Below are 15,646 nucleotides of genomic sequence, written 5' to 3'. Positions count from 1 at the left end.
CACCTGGAAGGGAGTGGAGTGCACCGATATCGTGGTAAAACCCACTATATCTGAAAAATAAATGGTGACTTCCTCGAACTCTTCCGGGTCTACTGGCATGCCCAGCTTCAGCTTCTCCGCCACGTAACTAAATCAACAAAAAGAACTTTAAAAACTTGCAACATCCTTCCTGACGGAAGTCTCACTTAGGCAGCATCCGATTCAACAGCTGCTCAGTCTTTTTTTTCTCCATATCAAGCTGCTCCGTCCTCTCCCTAATCAGCTCCTCTAAATTATTTGAGTATTTCTCCAGCATCTGGAACATGGTGTCCACGATGTTCACCTTCCTTCCATGGTTCAACTTCTTGAACTGCTCGTGCACAGCATTGAAATCAGGTCTTAGTTCCGCCTGCTCCGCCCAGCACTGGCGCATAATGTTGATCGCCTCAGGGGGCGCAGCGCCTTTGCTTACGGACGGCCGAATTAAGGGAGGTGGGTGCTTCACTTTTTCGATTATCTCCTCGGGGGTGAAAGCTAGCATGCAGAAGGGTTCTCCGCGGACTACCACCTCTTGCATGATGATGCCGAAAGAGTAAACGTCTCCCGGTTGGGTGCCTCTTTTACGCAAAGTGCAGTGGCGCAGCAGCTCCGGGGCGGTCCAAAGTAAATCTGAAAGGAAATAAAATAATGGGTGGTTTTTGATGTGGTGACAGAAATGTGCCGCTGTGCCCACGTAATCAACTGAAGACGTAAGTTAAATAAAATCAACTTCATAATCTTATATGCTTTTGCACGTAACGAGGTTTTCTACGACCCCACGTGTCACATCGTTGTCTCATATCAAAATGGGGAAGATCTGTTACGAGGAATGTTTAATAAGTAAATCTCCAAAGTATGCCAAACGGACAATTTTTAAATATGTTTTCAGATATTAGGTAACATACAGGGTGATTTATTTCAAGTAACTGAGGGATCAGGTGTTTTAAGTATCATTTCGGAATTTGTGCTGTTACAATTGGGTTCATAAAACTTTCTAGTTTCCTACTTATTATGGATCCCCCCTGGTACAATTTTGTTGTGGTTACCTGAAACATTACCATACACCGGACCGAGTTCCGCGTATACAGCGAGGCATTCACAAAGCAACGAACGCTATGTAAATGGTCAATATTTCGAGGTTTCGCACCATTTCATGGAAATAACTCAGATCAAAAGCTCGGCAAATTAGTTCCAACGTTGCTATTCAAACACCTCCTCCCCCTTCTGCAATATGCCTGCAGAAACTGTAAATTCCCCGATGTCACGAAAAGTCATATTTTCCACGGGATACGATTAAGAGGAGCCGCCCCCAACCGAATTACCCCTAATTGAGCTTTCTCCGGCCGAACGCGACAAAGATAAATGTTTAGTAAATAAGACGAAAACCGGAGAATTAATTATCTCTGGGATTAAGCAGCAAATTCCTTCGATAGAGGGTAAAGTGACTTACCTCGTGCGGTTTTCGCAGGGAGTTGGATGCCTTGAGCTTCGGAAAAGGCGGGCAGTCCGTAATCGGTCACTTTAAGTACCCAACGGGCGTCGATGACGCAATTACGGGACGTCAAGTAGCCGTGCACGCGGATTTGCGTGGTATGGAGATATTTCATTCCCTGAAGATAAAAATCAGGTTCCTCCGGAATTGAGAGGGAGTTGGAACTTACCCTAACCAGATCAGTGAGCAGGCTCAAACGGAACGACCAGTCCAGCTTGATGTCGTCCTGTTGAAGCACGTCTTGAAGAGAGCCTCGGGCACAGTATTCGGACACGAGGGCCGCCCTGGGGGGCTCAGCCAGAACACCTGCGAGGGAACATTTTAATCATTAATCAGCAGAAAATACCTAAAAACCATAGGCGGACCTAAACAAAAAGCGAATTTTCATTATTTCAGCCCCTCTGAAAAAACACAGGTCGATTTGCGCGGGTTTAATCATCCTTTACCCCCGTCTGACACACATATTTTAATTACTTGTCCGCATTCATCCGGTCGAACTGGCTTTGCGTGCCGAGGCTCGCTTTTCTCGCCGCAAATTGGAAATTTTCAATGCTAAAAAACGCGATATTTAACCAATCTCACCTATCAAAGGGTTCAGATTCTCGTGCCTCAGTCCGTGTAACAAGACCAACAGTTCCACGGCTTTCGCTTTGAGCTCGCAGCTGCCGACCGAAGGCACAGGTTTCATTTGAACCAAATCTCCCTGGAAAAGATGCCTAAAATTAACTTCGAGAAGATTTAAGCCGCTTCACCCGATTTTCCAGCTGCCGGAACCGGGTCAGGGTATGCAAAGGCATGTGAAAAGCGCGGCCAAGGCCCGACTTACGTTGTATCTCACACGGGGATCGACGATTACTTGTTTGGCCAAATTGGGGCTAGAGCCCACTCTGAGCGGGGTCCTCGCAGAGGCGCCCCCGGAGTTTTGGAGCAAGTCCGGCTTGTCCACTTCGGGGCCTCCGAATTCTTGCAGCTGCTGCAGGAAACAGCTCAGCATGGCCTCGATGCCTTCGTCTACCTGGCATAGTTTAGCTCTCATTACTGCGATTTTTATGATTTTTCTAGGTGAAGTTCGTCATTCTTTTGTTGTTTCGGGCGAGAACAATCGAATTAATTTTCTAGAGTGCGTTGGAAAGAACCCTCTTGTCACGTTCGGCCAGAAGCGCGGCAACGTCGCAAACACCGCAATTTTGCGTAACATATTTTCTCGTCCCCATATTATAATGCGTCAAACTTTTCGAATTCGATCTGCTCGGAGGCTGAATTCGTTAATGTTTACCAACTTCGTGGTTACGTTAACGCGATAAATTAGCAACTTTTTGATTGGTATTATTGCAAAGACGCCCTACAAACGTGCTCGTTTAATATTCCGAATAAGGTGAATTTGTTAATTCGGCAACGTGGCGCACGTCGTCGTGCTCCGCCATTTTTCGACAATTTTGAATAATGAAAAGCCAATTTGAATCTTACGCTACGGAGCACGATATGAAATAACCATAATCCGGCGAACCGGCATTATGACGACATTAATAATGCGCCCCCGATGTAATGACACAATCTACAGAGTAATCCCTCAAACATTGACTTATGGAAGCCATTAATTTTAAATGTTATGTTTGACCGACATTGCGGCAGCCTAATTGTTACAAATTACACACGTTTTAAGAGCGCACATAGAGCTCCAGGCCATAAAACACTTGTTATAAGCTCCGAACGGCAAAAACGGAATCGCGAAGTTAATTTTCCGGAAGGCGTTCGATTCATTGAACGAACACTCAAAATTTAATTTATACTCGATACGGAGAGGCGGCTATTTTAACATTTTATAGCCCGTAAAGCGCGGAAAGTATCCAATGAAATACGAAACGAAGAAACAGCACTGATATGTGTCCTTTATATCGCAGGAAGCGCGGCTCGGGTAGCAGATCGGTGCCGGGAAGTCAGCTATTAGCGATTCAAGATGACCAAATTATGGAGCGTTAGGAGCCATGAGGATGAGTTTCACGACGTGGGGGTGTAATATACGGTTTTCACATTTGAAAAAAAGATAACCAGCTCGTCCAAGTCATCGAAAAGACCAATTCTGAGATAGACGCTCTCGGATAGCCCCCGCAGACCGATCCACCATTCGATTTTGTCACTTCGTTGGAATGTACGAGATGTGGCAACGTCGCCGGGATCTCTGTTTTTCCGCCATTTTTCAGCCATTTCTGTCAATCGTTTTGTCGAGGGCGCCAAACCTTTATGATTTCCGCTCGCCAAGTAGCTGGAGTGAAACTGAAGTAGCTCGGGTGAAGAAAGAGCGGGCAACTCCGTGAATCTCTTTCCCAGCGACTTTCTCAATCTCAGGTGAAAGAGCGAGTGTGTTAATGCAAAATTAGGCGCCCCAAGTGGAAATTGCAGCCCCATTAAGCAACCTTCCGAGGCCTATTATTCAAAGTCGAGCGACGCTCGAAATCCAGGCTCACAAAGGTAAAATAAAAGCAAAAAATAAACTTTCCAAATCCCAATTTATTTAGCTTACAATTTATTCTGTACGAGAGGCGAATTCGCATTCAAGGAACGTCCCCTACGAGACTTTGCTCAAATCCTTTGGGACTGTTCGTGTGGTTATTGACAAGTGAGATCATCCGGCTGTCGCTTTATTGTTTTTCCCTATAAGTCACAGTTTCGCCCCTTTTGAAGCACTTCCCGGGTCCATTTATCGTGGTAATTATAACCTGAATCAACCTTTCGGAATTGTGTTGACGTAAACATAGGTGGAAAGAACAAAAAGTTTACAAAATGGCCACCGAGAGCACTGGAAAGTCATGTCCGCGCCACCCTGAGTGCGTCGTTTCAAACATTATTTCATGCAAAAACAAACTTTGCGACTGCGGTTAAGGTTTAGGGATATCTAACAATAATATACGTGTTAAAACACCATGGAGGAAAGCGGGTAAAGACGAGACAAAGCGAAAACGAGCCACTTTCGAGACGAGTGGTGCAGGCTGAGTGCTTAAAAAAGGGTGTCTACCCTCATACATAAACAAAAGCATAATAACAACAATGCTCGACGGCGGACGGCGATGTTGCCACGTCGACTCGGGTTTCGTGAGACAGGTCCCAACAGATGTCCCGATTCGTGTCATCCCTCCGCCATTGGGAAGAGAGATTTTCGAGCGGCGCCGAGGGCGTCCGTTCGCGCCCTTAGCGAAGGGCGAATGTTATTTTACCCCAAAATGAATTTTTATAATTCCGCAACGAAATTCCCGAATTGCTGCGAGATCGGTAATTCTTTCTGATTGTCGGTATGAAGTTCAGAGATAAGATGAGTAAGCCGATACGAATGGAGGCCCATCCGACGGGCAAAAACCAAGTATCGGGCGCAATTGCGGAGGCAAACGGGCCTTTTTGGGGTAATTTGTGCCTGATTTAACGCTACGTCAACATCGAAACTGCTCGACTCAGCTTCGCGCCTGCATAAAGTTGAAAATTTGCTATTTTGCGGATGGCTCGGAGGTGCTTTGTATAATGGGGGACGCGGCGTCATATCAACGAAATCAATCAATCAATCGCCAAACAAATAACGAATTTTCTAACGCAAACATGGCTTAAGTGAAGTGCTCTCGTCGCCCCTTTACACGTGTTTATTTAACAATAGCCTCAGCCGTTTATCATCGAACGACACTTGGAAAGTAATTGCTTCCGTATATGCAGCGATTGACGATGAGATTTTTCCAAGAAAACGTTTTTGATCACGCCGTGAACTCACCCTGAGATTGTCTCCCAATTGCGGGAAGGTAAAATCGGAGGCGGCCAACAAGACCTTGTAGGGCGCCTTGGAGGTCCTCTTCTGCAACCACCGGTACCTGAACAGCAGCGCGACCCCCAGGAGAGTCACCATCAGGAAGACTGCGAGGCACGCCGCCCAGTAAATCGAGTCACTGAAACATGTGTTACGTAGCAACATCTTTGTGGTGATTGACCCGTTTAAAAAGTTCTCAGTCATGCTCGCCCAAATGGAAATCGGAAACTTTCTTGGCGTTAGACACGTTTAACCTCAGCAGTTGTGGAACTTTTTCTGTTGTCAGAGTTGTCTGATAAGACCGGTGTTAGTGTTTTAAGACCGAAGCGATTTATACAGGGCGTCCATTTCGGAAGCGCAACCACGGGAATCTTGACATCGTCGCAATCAGAAGGAAAAGTTGAGCTTGGCAATGGCAAAAAATTCAAGCGGGGAGGTCACACGAAGAAAAGACAGTTGATGATGGTCGCCGAGAGTCGAAACGTCGGATTCCGACCGTGGCATCGTCACGTCGTGGGCGAGGCAGGGACGCAGCGACGAAGTGTCAAGCTGAGAACGAACGGATTCGACCGGCCGCGCATCTGTTCGGATTATCGAAACACTCATGGTTGGCGGACACCCTGTATATCCGGTTCACACAGATGCTAAATTTCATTCGCGTCCGCGACTTCGTGAATAATAGAAAAATGGATAGTTATGGGCAAAGTTGTGAGTTATGAAGCCACTGTCCCAGAGGCTTTAACAAAGACACAATTTCGAATAAATGAAGTGAAAGTCGGGGACGTAAACATCCATGTAAAGTTCTTGGAGTTATGACTGGGTGAAAAATTGGTAGCCTTCCTGTCCGAGATAAATGGGTAAAAATTGTAGGAAAGGAACTAGATGGCTTTCACTAAGATTAATTGAAGCCGGAGCTATTTTTGAATCGATTGTTAAATGGGTCTTTTCTGTAACAAAGAATGTGTATAGCAATGAATTCTACGTTTACAATCTCCTAAAAAAGCCCAGAGGTTGTCGGAATAAAAAACTAAACAGGGGCGTAGCAGCCATAAATCTGCCGATTTATTAAAAATTGAAAACGTTGATTCCTGTGGGAACATACATCTGCGTAATAAAAAGTTCAAACTTAAAGAGTCTGTATTCTTGATGACTCATCATTTCTGGCGCCACCCCCTCTGCCGGGGCGGTTCATTATTACAAAATGGCCGTCGCTTAAATGTCACCATTGACAATGGCCGTCATTCGATATTGGCATGGCGGCGCCGAATTATATTCTTCAAACGAACTCAAGGAATTGAAAAAACGAGCCGGTGACAAGCAGAGGGGCGGCAGCCTCGATTATGAGATGTTAAAGAAACCCCGTGAGTGGCGAGCAGAGGCGTACCGGCTTGAAGACACCCGTGCCGACTGATCACCTCAAAAACTCTTCAACTCACCTAAACAGTCTGCTAGCCAATACCCTGCACAGGGCGTCGCAGTCGTCCAGCTCCTCATGGGTGCTCCACCACCTCTCAAAACTCCCGGGCACCATTGCGCTGCCATTGGCGTCCGTGATCACCACGACTGGGTTAAACGAACCGTCCGTAAACACTTCAACTAACGAGAATCTGCTCGTCCAACTTAAACCACTCACGACGTTCCGTACACTTTTTGCGACGTATTCTTCCGTGGACGTAAACGTCCCGTCCGCAGTATCGTTCTCCACGAATAAAAGCACGTCCGACAATGTGGGCGCCGTGTTATTGCGTTGCCTTAATAGGGATCTCCACGAGGGCAGACTTCGAACGTCCAAGAAAATCGAGAGGGTGTTGTGAGAGGGTAATTCGAGGGTACGTGAGAAGTTGAATATCCCCGAGGAGGCCGGCATGCAGAACACTAGAGCTGAAACAAATACCCAGACATGAGTAATTTACACGATATAAAAGTGAATGATGTACCTCTGCAAGGGGATTTTTTTAAAATTCTAAGCTTCTGTTCGATGCTCCTCAGGGAGCTGTCCGTTTCGAGCAAAAAGGAGTGCTTGGGGACTACTCCCGACTCCCTTAGCTCCGTGTCCAAGCTCTGCGAGAGCGCTGACCACCAGCCGGACGCTGGAAAACATCGAAATTCAGTCCCGTCCGGTAGGATTTGCCTAACAAAACGGCGGCATTATGCAAATTTTCTTGATTAGATTCCGGCTTGATCCATGGCAATTAGGGAGATCAATGGCACTGCTGATGCCGAGTAGAGTCCGCCTATATACGGGCTGAATTGATTCGAAGGCATAGGGGAAATGTGATGCGGCCGCGACGCGAGCGGGCAATTATTTATGGATTATAAACATTTCCAGAGTGGAAATCCTATTTTCTTTCGCGGAAAGAACGGGAGGTCGCGGATGGTCGCAGCGACGATAACTGGTGTCGTGCCGGCGAGGACCGGAAAGTGTTCTTGTAGTTGGAAGATCCCGCCTCTCGCGACAGGTGTGCGCCCAGCGACGATAATCTGATGACGTAACGAAGACGGAAAATACTCTAAAATCGAGAGAGATCTTGCCCGATCTGGCAATGTAGGTGCCACTTTAACAGGTGACGTCACGCAAATTGAACTCGCGGTTAGATCGAGACGAAGGAACGGTGCGACGTTGGCGTTTTGGCCGAGAGTCGGAGGACTCCTCCCGGAGGAGCACGGCGACTACCGAGACTCGTCGATCTATCGCAGAATCACCGAAGGAAGTGGCGCGACGATTCCGTCTGCTTTGCCGGGGAAGGACCGCTCACCCCCTAGATCAGCCGCTGTTCCTTAATCAATTCTCGCCTAATTAAACGGGAATCGACGCCTCGAGTTTCTTGCTCGAATGAGACCTCGCATTCGCAATCGAATTCCAATCCCGACTTGAAAATTCTCGCGATAATTAGCCCGATTTCCGTCGCACAAGAATGGGGAACTGTCGATGAAAAAATCGGCGCATAAATGGAACAAAGCCGGCATCCAAGGGCAGCGAACAAGAAAAAAAAAAAAAATGAAAATTTAATTACGTCTGCCTGGTCGGTCGGTATAAAGCGAGATTGAATTTTAAGAGCTGTTTTCATTACCCAATAACCGCTGAGAACATTATTAGATTCGCGAATGAAAGAAAGACTTCCGAACCCCGTCCCGAACAAGGGAAAACGCCGCGATTTTCAAGAATAATAATTACGAGAAAGTCCTCGGCATAGAGGACCGGGCCTCGCGGAAACCGGGAAGAAAAATAAATATTTTCATTAAACCCCGTCGTTTCAGTCAGTCGCCCGTTTACGAGGCCATTCCGGCCTAAATTTACGGCCTTGTTTGTTTCCAAGTCCCATTCACCCCCGTCAAAAATTCATAAGAAACCATAAAGCTCACGGACAAAACGTCCGTCCGCATCTCAATCGCTGTAACCAAGAAAAAATATTTTCTTACCAACTGTTACCATGGCAACCGATTTCCACTTCATATCAATGACGACCCTGGCGAACGCTCTGGCTATCTCAGCGGTGGAAGGACCGAGGTCGTCTTGGAACGTCTGAAAGCACGTGGGATTGATACCATCAACGCTGCATCGTTATAAATTTGAAAACTTCGACTTACACCAGGACAATTCCAGGACCGCAGGGTGGTATTAACATAGAGAGCAAATTGCGTTAGGGACCCGCATAATTCCGGCCGAAAAGAGCCCACCACCAGTTCAGGGCCGGCTTCGAGGGCGCGATAGAGTTTCTCTGGAGGGCCGCAGGTATCTGAAAATCATGCTTCGCTTAACAATCGGCGATGACGACCGTGAGTATCACATGCCCGTTCCTGGGGAGAAACCTCTATCGTCGACGTCCACATAGAGCTTTCGCGTTAAAGGCAGAATATGGCAAATTTGCACATAACAATTTGCAAGTAAGTTAAATTTCAAGCGTGTACGCGTACTAAGAACGATGGGGCCAAACATTAACGGGACAGTAAACGAGGATTAGGCGAAATTGTTTTCACGGGCCTTATTCATACTTTCAAATTGAAATAATAACGAAACAAAGGCCCTTCAGGGATGTCCTAAAGTTGCCCGTAAACGGAGTTCTGCTGGAATTAAATAGGTAGTTATTTATTTAAAGTTCAGGGTCCCCCGTTTAACGGTGGTTAGGCCAGAATTGGGGTTTTTACACAGAGGACGGAATGGTCGCGATAAGCGACAGCTGACGGCAGGTAGCGGATCTTACCGTCATAAGGTCTTTTTCGACGCATCACGTTGTGAGCGGCGACGACGCAGCGGTCATCGTCGGCGTTCACGCTTCGGAGGTGTTGAGTTCGGTTCCTGCTAGTGCGCAAGTTTTTCCGTTGTGGGCGGGTGTGAATTTATATGTTGACTCGTTAGTTATGTATTGTAATATACGTTCGAGTTTCGCATTTGCGAGTGTAGAATAACACGAAAATTACACGTGAGTATGAAATCGATTATGGGATTATAGAAAGTTTTAACAAAAGAGCCGGGAGGAGCGTGGGGAAAAAATGATGCGTAAAAAAATTGTAAAACGTTAAAAAAAAAGTAAAAAAAATTGTGTGAAACGTTGTAAAAAAAAGATTATAAACGTAAAAAAAAAAGAAAAACGTTAAAACAGTTGTGATAAAACGTTGTAAAAAAAAATATAAACGTAAAAAAAAATTGTGAGACGTGTAAAAAAAAGATTTAAACGTAAAAAAAAAAGAAAAACGTTAAAACAGTTGTGATGAAACGTTGTAAAAATAAGAAAACGTAAAAACAGTTGTGATGAAACGTTGTTATAAAAAAAAAGAAAAACGTTTAAAAAAAATTGCGAAACGTAAAAAAAAGAGAAAAACGTAAAATGATTTGACATGTAAAAAAAATTGGTAAAATGTGTAGAAAAAGAAACGTTGAAAAAAAATTGTAAAACGTGAAAAAAGAAATGAAAATTGTGAGACGTTTGAAAAAATGAAGTTGGCGCACATCTTTCTCCTCTTCTCCCCCCCGTGCCCTGTAATGAATACAACAAATGCACTTACATTGTAGAGATTTGATATAGATTATACCAAACTAACTTGTATATATTATAAAAATAAATAGAAGAGTTGAATGTGAATGTCTGTCGCGGACAGACCAAATAAAAAAATTTTTTTACTGCCGCCGTTGAATAGAAATGGTATTTAGGGCTTTCTGTTCCTTTCACGGTGTTGCGCAACATGATCGCTATTTTTCCGCCATACTACGCGAATCCGTCCCATGTTAATTCGTCTCACGAGGGGATCCGTACAGGGTGTAACTTGAGCGACGTCACCGATCTTAAGGGGCGATTCCTTGTCGTGTTCCACGAAAAAACGTTCGCGCGTGCTGACTTGCACCGTATCCCCGGGGTACCGGGCGTCGAAGTTTTATTTAAGGAAAAATCGAGTTTTTATTGATTATCCAAACTCGTCCTCGTCTTGAATCTCGAAAGCGGCGAAAATTAAGCGAGTCGCGAAGAAAGGTCGCAGGACGGGAAAGTTGCGTTTTTAACTGTTCGGTCCGACACAGGTGTCGGACCGGGTAAGGACGGTGGCGCCCAACGATCCCACCGCAAATATCAATCGGGAAACCGTTTGCGACGCCACTGGAACGATCGTCGAAACTGTAACGACGTCAGAAGTAACTTACTAACCCCGACGAACGTGCCAAGTTTCGCCAAAATCGGCGCGAAGCTCTTCGAATAATCGATGGAGGCTCGATTTTTTGTTTTTTGTTTTTTTTTTTTTTTGACGAAACTTCGACGCCCGGTATCTCGGAAACGGTGCGAGTCGGCACGCACGTTCGCACGTGCGGTCTTTTCGTGGAGTGCGACAAGGAATCGCCCCTCGGAACTGACGACATCGCTCGAGTCGCGCCCTGTACGCTTAATGCATTATCCGAGCGAGCGTTTTTCGTTTCAATTAGGGGCCGTTCCGCGCGTCGGGGCGCGTTCGGCGCTTCCCTCCCGTCTCGCAAGTAATTCCCGTGGTAACCCCCTCGGAGACCTCCGCACACACGGAGAACCCCGGAATCGTCGCTACTTAAGCTAATCAAAATCGTGGCAAGTTTCTAATGTTTCGGGGTCAACACGAAATCGATGCCGATGGGGGGCAACTGGCACTTTTTGCGGCACTCGAAAAATCTTAACTTCGCAATTTACGAGGCACGGGGATGTATTTAGTGCGGGGCGAAGTTAAACGAGAAAATGCAATTTCAGCAGCCAGTCCGACAACGGACCGCCTTGTTTTGTGCGCGAAATTTGAGGCATAAATCTGATTCAGAGAACGTCGGTGTGGCGAGTTTTAATTAAAAACTATGGCCTGTAATGGAAGTTGTCAATAAGTTTTTCGAGGTGAGAAAATATTGACGTTAACTGCCGCGAGGGGCCATCAACGGGGAGGCTAAAAGGAGATTGGCGCTGGAACGGCGGATGAATTACGGTGAATCACGGGGCTCGAAAAGAACATTTCAAAGTGATTTTTCATTTCAACTTTACTCCGGGAAAATTATGCAGTCTGCATGTAAAATGAATTATTTAACGCAAAACGGCTCCTGGCTAATTCGAACTCTCAAAGAAAATAAGCTTCAGCTGCGATAAAGGCGCCCGCCGAGCCGAGCGAAAAAGGCGAAACGCTCAACAGCTCTGACAAGTATTTCCGGGACAAAAATGGAATTCAATATGGAGTTAAAAAAGAGTCGCCGAGAAGGGAGGGGGCCGCCGCGCCGTCCGGTTAATTTGCGCCAAATGAGTCGGACACGGCCGCACTGAGCGGGAACCGGACCGTCCGTCCTCCCTGCGATGTGCCGTCGGTCACGTGCAAGCCTTACCGTTCCTTCCCAAGACGTCCGCGGTGATATTCCCAGCGCCCAATTCGTCCATCACGAGGGTCACGTTGAGGGGCTCGTAGCACATCTCGGTAAAAACAACAAGAGGTCGGGTAGTACGGAAGGAAGCGAGAGGGACAACGCAGGCCAGCAACCCCAACAAGCGTAGGCCTGCCATTATGGCCTCTTCAGCCTTCCATGTTCGATCACCTAGGTGCCGCAAACTGCCCCCATGGTACCCGACGAGGCGCCGCCGTCGCGGTCACATCTACGAAAAGGCACACAATTTAAAAAAAACTCTCTTTTCTTGGGAGGGGGAGGGGGGAGGGGATGCGGGGGGGGGGGGTACACTCATTGAGGTTCGTCCTTCTCAAACATTAAATGCCGCTTTAAGGGGTTGTTTTGTTGTTTCCACCTCTATTGGCACATATTCAAGCCCGACTTTCGACTGGAAAAAAACCCTAAACTCGATTTGATGGCGTAATCTCATTCCTGCACCACGACTGATTTTCCGTTCGGAAAAATCGCGCCGGATTCCCGGAAATGGAAAAGCTCAGTGTGTTTTCAATGCGGCCCGTCGGGAAAAGGGATTTGTGGACTTTGGCGGAATCTTATTGAAATCGTCCTGAATGGTAGCCGGTAATGAATGGTCTCGAGGATGTGAAGTGGAAGATTCGCTATGACTTTATCCTTCCATTTCAGTGGGTTTCAGCGAGGATATACTGTTTGTCTACTTAATCTTTAGTGGTAATCGCGAGCCATTCTCATCAATAACAACGAAAGTTGCGATGGCGCAGCGTAAATTCCTGTTAAAAATAATTGCGACTCCTCTCGGGTTCGGCAAACGTCACTTTTGCTGAAACGAGACCTCAGACACAGCTCTAACTTCGCACTCAAGGTGATTTAATTGGTAGAGCCCAGATGCGGCTTGTCTGCCAACTTTCGGCGGCGCCCGAGCCTGAATTATCCTCGAAGTTTCAATTTTTCGATGCGAGAAAGAGTCGGGAGTACGGGGAGATTACTAGGAAAATTAACAGGTGTTAGAACTGGGACACGCCGAAGGGGCGGATTGTTGCTTTTGCTTTGGAAATTTTCATTTAGCACCACTGCGCTAATGTCATCAAGCCCCGCACCGCTCCGCCATCTTGGCATGTGGCACGAGGTAGACGAAGACGGAAGCAAATGACGTTCATCCTGCAATCCTAAGTGGTAAAATGTGGCCCGAGTGCAGTCGGCACGTATGTTACATCTGCCAGGCGTGCACCAGAAGAGGACGGCCATATGCCACGCAGCACTTAATGTCATGTTTGAGCCATCGCTCGATACGACTAGTGGTGGCAAATGAGAATTTAAATGGACAAGATTAGATATTTTTCCTTTAATTTTCAGCGCTTGATATCGACAAATCGCGTTGACGAGTTCGACTTTTTTTTTTCTTATTATTTTTTTTTTGTTTGTTTGAGCCGATCGCACCCGCTTCGGTTCCGAGCGAAATTCGGGTTGCACGGAACAATGAAAGAATAACGAAGCGGGCCAGCCGAGGAACGCAAGAAACGGATCCTCCAGGGCGAATTCAGGGGGGAGCAGATGCAGGAAAGGGAAAATAAAAAGGACAAGAAACGGGAAATTCAAAGACAAGGGGACGCGACAAATCCTCCCGTAACCATCGACAATACAAATGAGTGGACCGTTGTTGGCAACAGGCTCGGGACAAAGAAAACTGGATACAATAAGACAAAAATGAGAGGAGCGGCCACAACTCCCAACACGGCCGATGATTATAGCTTTGGGAGGCTTTCGACGGGAGTAAAAAGGAAATTCCACACCTCTGCTCTACGGCAGGACAAGAAAATCCGTGTGATAATAGGACGTCTGTCCACAAACATTACGCGTTAGAGAGCAGCTATTGCAACGGGAAATCTCCCATTCCCCCCTCCCTCTCTTTCTTTCTTTCTATCTCTCTCTCTCCCTCTCTCTGTCCCTCTCCGTCTCTCTCTATACATACATACATACATACATACATATATACATACATATATATTTTATATATGAGTTGTATGGATATAAAGATCTTGCTACGTCAATTTGCGCAAGTAAATGCAGAGGTCGGGGGTTGGGGGGGGGGCGAATCTTCAACATTCGGAACGCAGCAATCTGAGAGTAAAAGCGGAAAGCAACAAACAGTATAAAAACAAAAACAGGACGACATTTAGAGCAAATCAAGGGGGAAACACTGAACGCTCAGACGGACAAAGACGTGTTGAGCCAGCCAAACAGGGGGCCAAAGCAGCGCTGGAATGTACAACACAGAAGCATGCAGAGACCAGACAAGGCAATGAATACAAAATAAAACTGATCGAAGAGAGGGGCGCTCGCTAGCTGTTTAAAGAGGCACTTCCTGAACATTCCAGTGAAGAACTTCGAGGCGGAAGAAAGGGAAAGGAATTCAGCAGATGTATCGGACAACTATTAGGGGGGCCCGGTCACGGGAAGTCAAGGACATTTTCCGGCAGCTCAAGGGCAAGACGTGACGAGACCGGAAACGACTGGACACCACCTATAACCACGACGCGGCCAGGAATTGCGACGTTAGTCGTTACTGCACTTCTTAGATTAAGGCTCTTCCCGGCAACTTGGGAGAAACCCGATAAAGCAACCACTCAGCGGGGCTTCAGGTGCGATTAGGATTCTCGATTTCATCACCGCGAGCTTCCCCATCGTCAGAAGGAAATCAACTCGTCACAGCATTCGTCAGAGTTTGGGACTATTGATTGAAATCATTGAGGCAGGATCAATCATCGGTAAACAGGACGGTCAGGATGAAACTGGAAAATCCACCTTCAACACGGGGAGAATGGAAGCCGCCACGAGGAGCGTTTTATTTCGAGAATCATAAAGAAGCGGAGAGGTCTTCTCGGTGATGTCCAGATTTGCGAAGTCGGACAGTGCGTTCCCGTGAAACGTGACAAAAAAACGACTTATTGCACTCGTTTTCCTAAGTTTTGAAATGCGAATAGGGCCCCATTGCAATCGCGCCGCTGAAAGGACTCGCCGTGCTCCCCGTAGACGAGACTTCTCCCTTCAATAAGCCTCGACTAAAACTTCTGATAAACACTACAGCCGCGTCTTAGCTTTCGCAAACTTTATCTGTTCGCCCTTTAAAGGGCTCTATCTGCCCTCAATCCTAGAGCAAAGTTCCCGACAGAAACTTATTCGCATAATGGCGCGAAACTTCCTGCCACTCTGAGGACATAGTGGCTTAATTATCCAACTTCTACCCTTGTCTCTCCATAGGGAACATCAATAATAAACCACCGCTTGCTATTAGAAGTTCTCAAGAAACTGGCCGGGAATTTCAAAATTTTCTTAGAGGAAAACTACTTACCCTGTAGTAAGCAGGAGGCGGAGATGGAGGCGAAGAGGCTGTTCGGGCAGCTGTTGTCCCAATAAAAACACTTCGCGTGATGCGAAAATCGTGCCGGAATTATAGAGATCGACGCGAGCGGGCCTGGAAAACGTGCCTGCCGGACAGGTTAGTCTGGAA

At 46.7% G+C, this 15,646-nt stretch overlaps 1 protein-coding gene across 5 annotated transcripts in view; it reads right to left on the bottom strand.

The window, feature by feature from the left end:
• Positions 1 to 15,646, bottom strand: part of LOC136341761 (retinal guanylyl cyclase 1) — an 18,259-nt gene extending 2,613 nt beyond the window's left edge. For 2 of the 5 annotated variants that reach the window (XM_066287056.1, XM_066287058.1), the window contains exons 1-13: positions 15,488 to 15,645; positions 12,106 to 12,370; positions 8,883 to 9,031; positions 8,715 to 8,817; positions 7,232 to 7,384; positions 6,731 to 7,175; positions 5,262 to 5,433; positions 2,337 to 2,525; positions 2,093 to 2,213; positions 1,680 to 1,816; positions 1,469 to 1,628; positions 186 to 648; positions 4 to 127 (exon numbers count right to left, since the gene is read on the bottom strand). In XM_066287056.1, the coding sequence (XP_066143153.1) occupies positions 4 to 127; positions 186 to 648; positions 1,469 to 1,628; positions 1,680 to 1,816; positions 2,093 to 2,213; positions 2,337 to 2,525; positions 5,262 to 5,433; positions 6,731 to 7,175; positions 7,232 to 7,384; positions 8,715 to 8,817; positions 8,883 to 9,031; positions 12,106 to 12,280 (2,391 nt within the window). In that variant the 5' untranslated portion in view covers positions 12,281 to 12,370; positions 15,488 to 15,645. Of the gene's footprint in view, positions 1 to 3; positions 128 to 185; positions 649 to 1,468; positions 1,629 to 1,679; positions 1,817 to 2,092; positions 2,214 to 2,336; positions 2,526 to 5,261; positions 5,434 to 6,730; positions 7,176 to 7,231; positions 7,385 to 8,714; positions 8,818 to 8,882; positions 9,032 to 9,496; positions 9,627 to 12,105; positions 12,371 to 15,487 lie in introns of those variants that run through there. The other 3 variants (XM_066287059.1, XM_066287057.1, XM_066287060.1) reach the window with 3 other exon arrangements.

The sequence above is a fragment of the Euwallacea fornicatus genome, chromosome 11 (assembly GCF_040115645.1).
Source record: "Euwallacea fornicatus isolate EFF26 chromosome 11, ASM4011564v1, whole genome shotgun sequence".
In the NCBI taxonomy this organism is placed as follows: Eukaryota; Metazoa; Arthropoda; class Insecta; order Coleoptera; family Curculionidae; genus Euwallacea; species Euwallacea fornicatus.
This window is presented reverse-complemented; position numbering and strand designations above follow the sequence as displayed.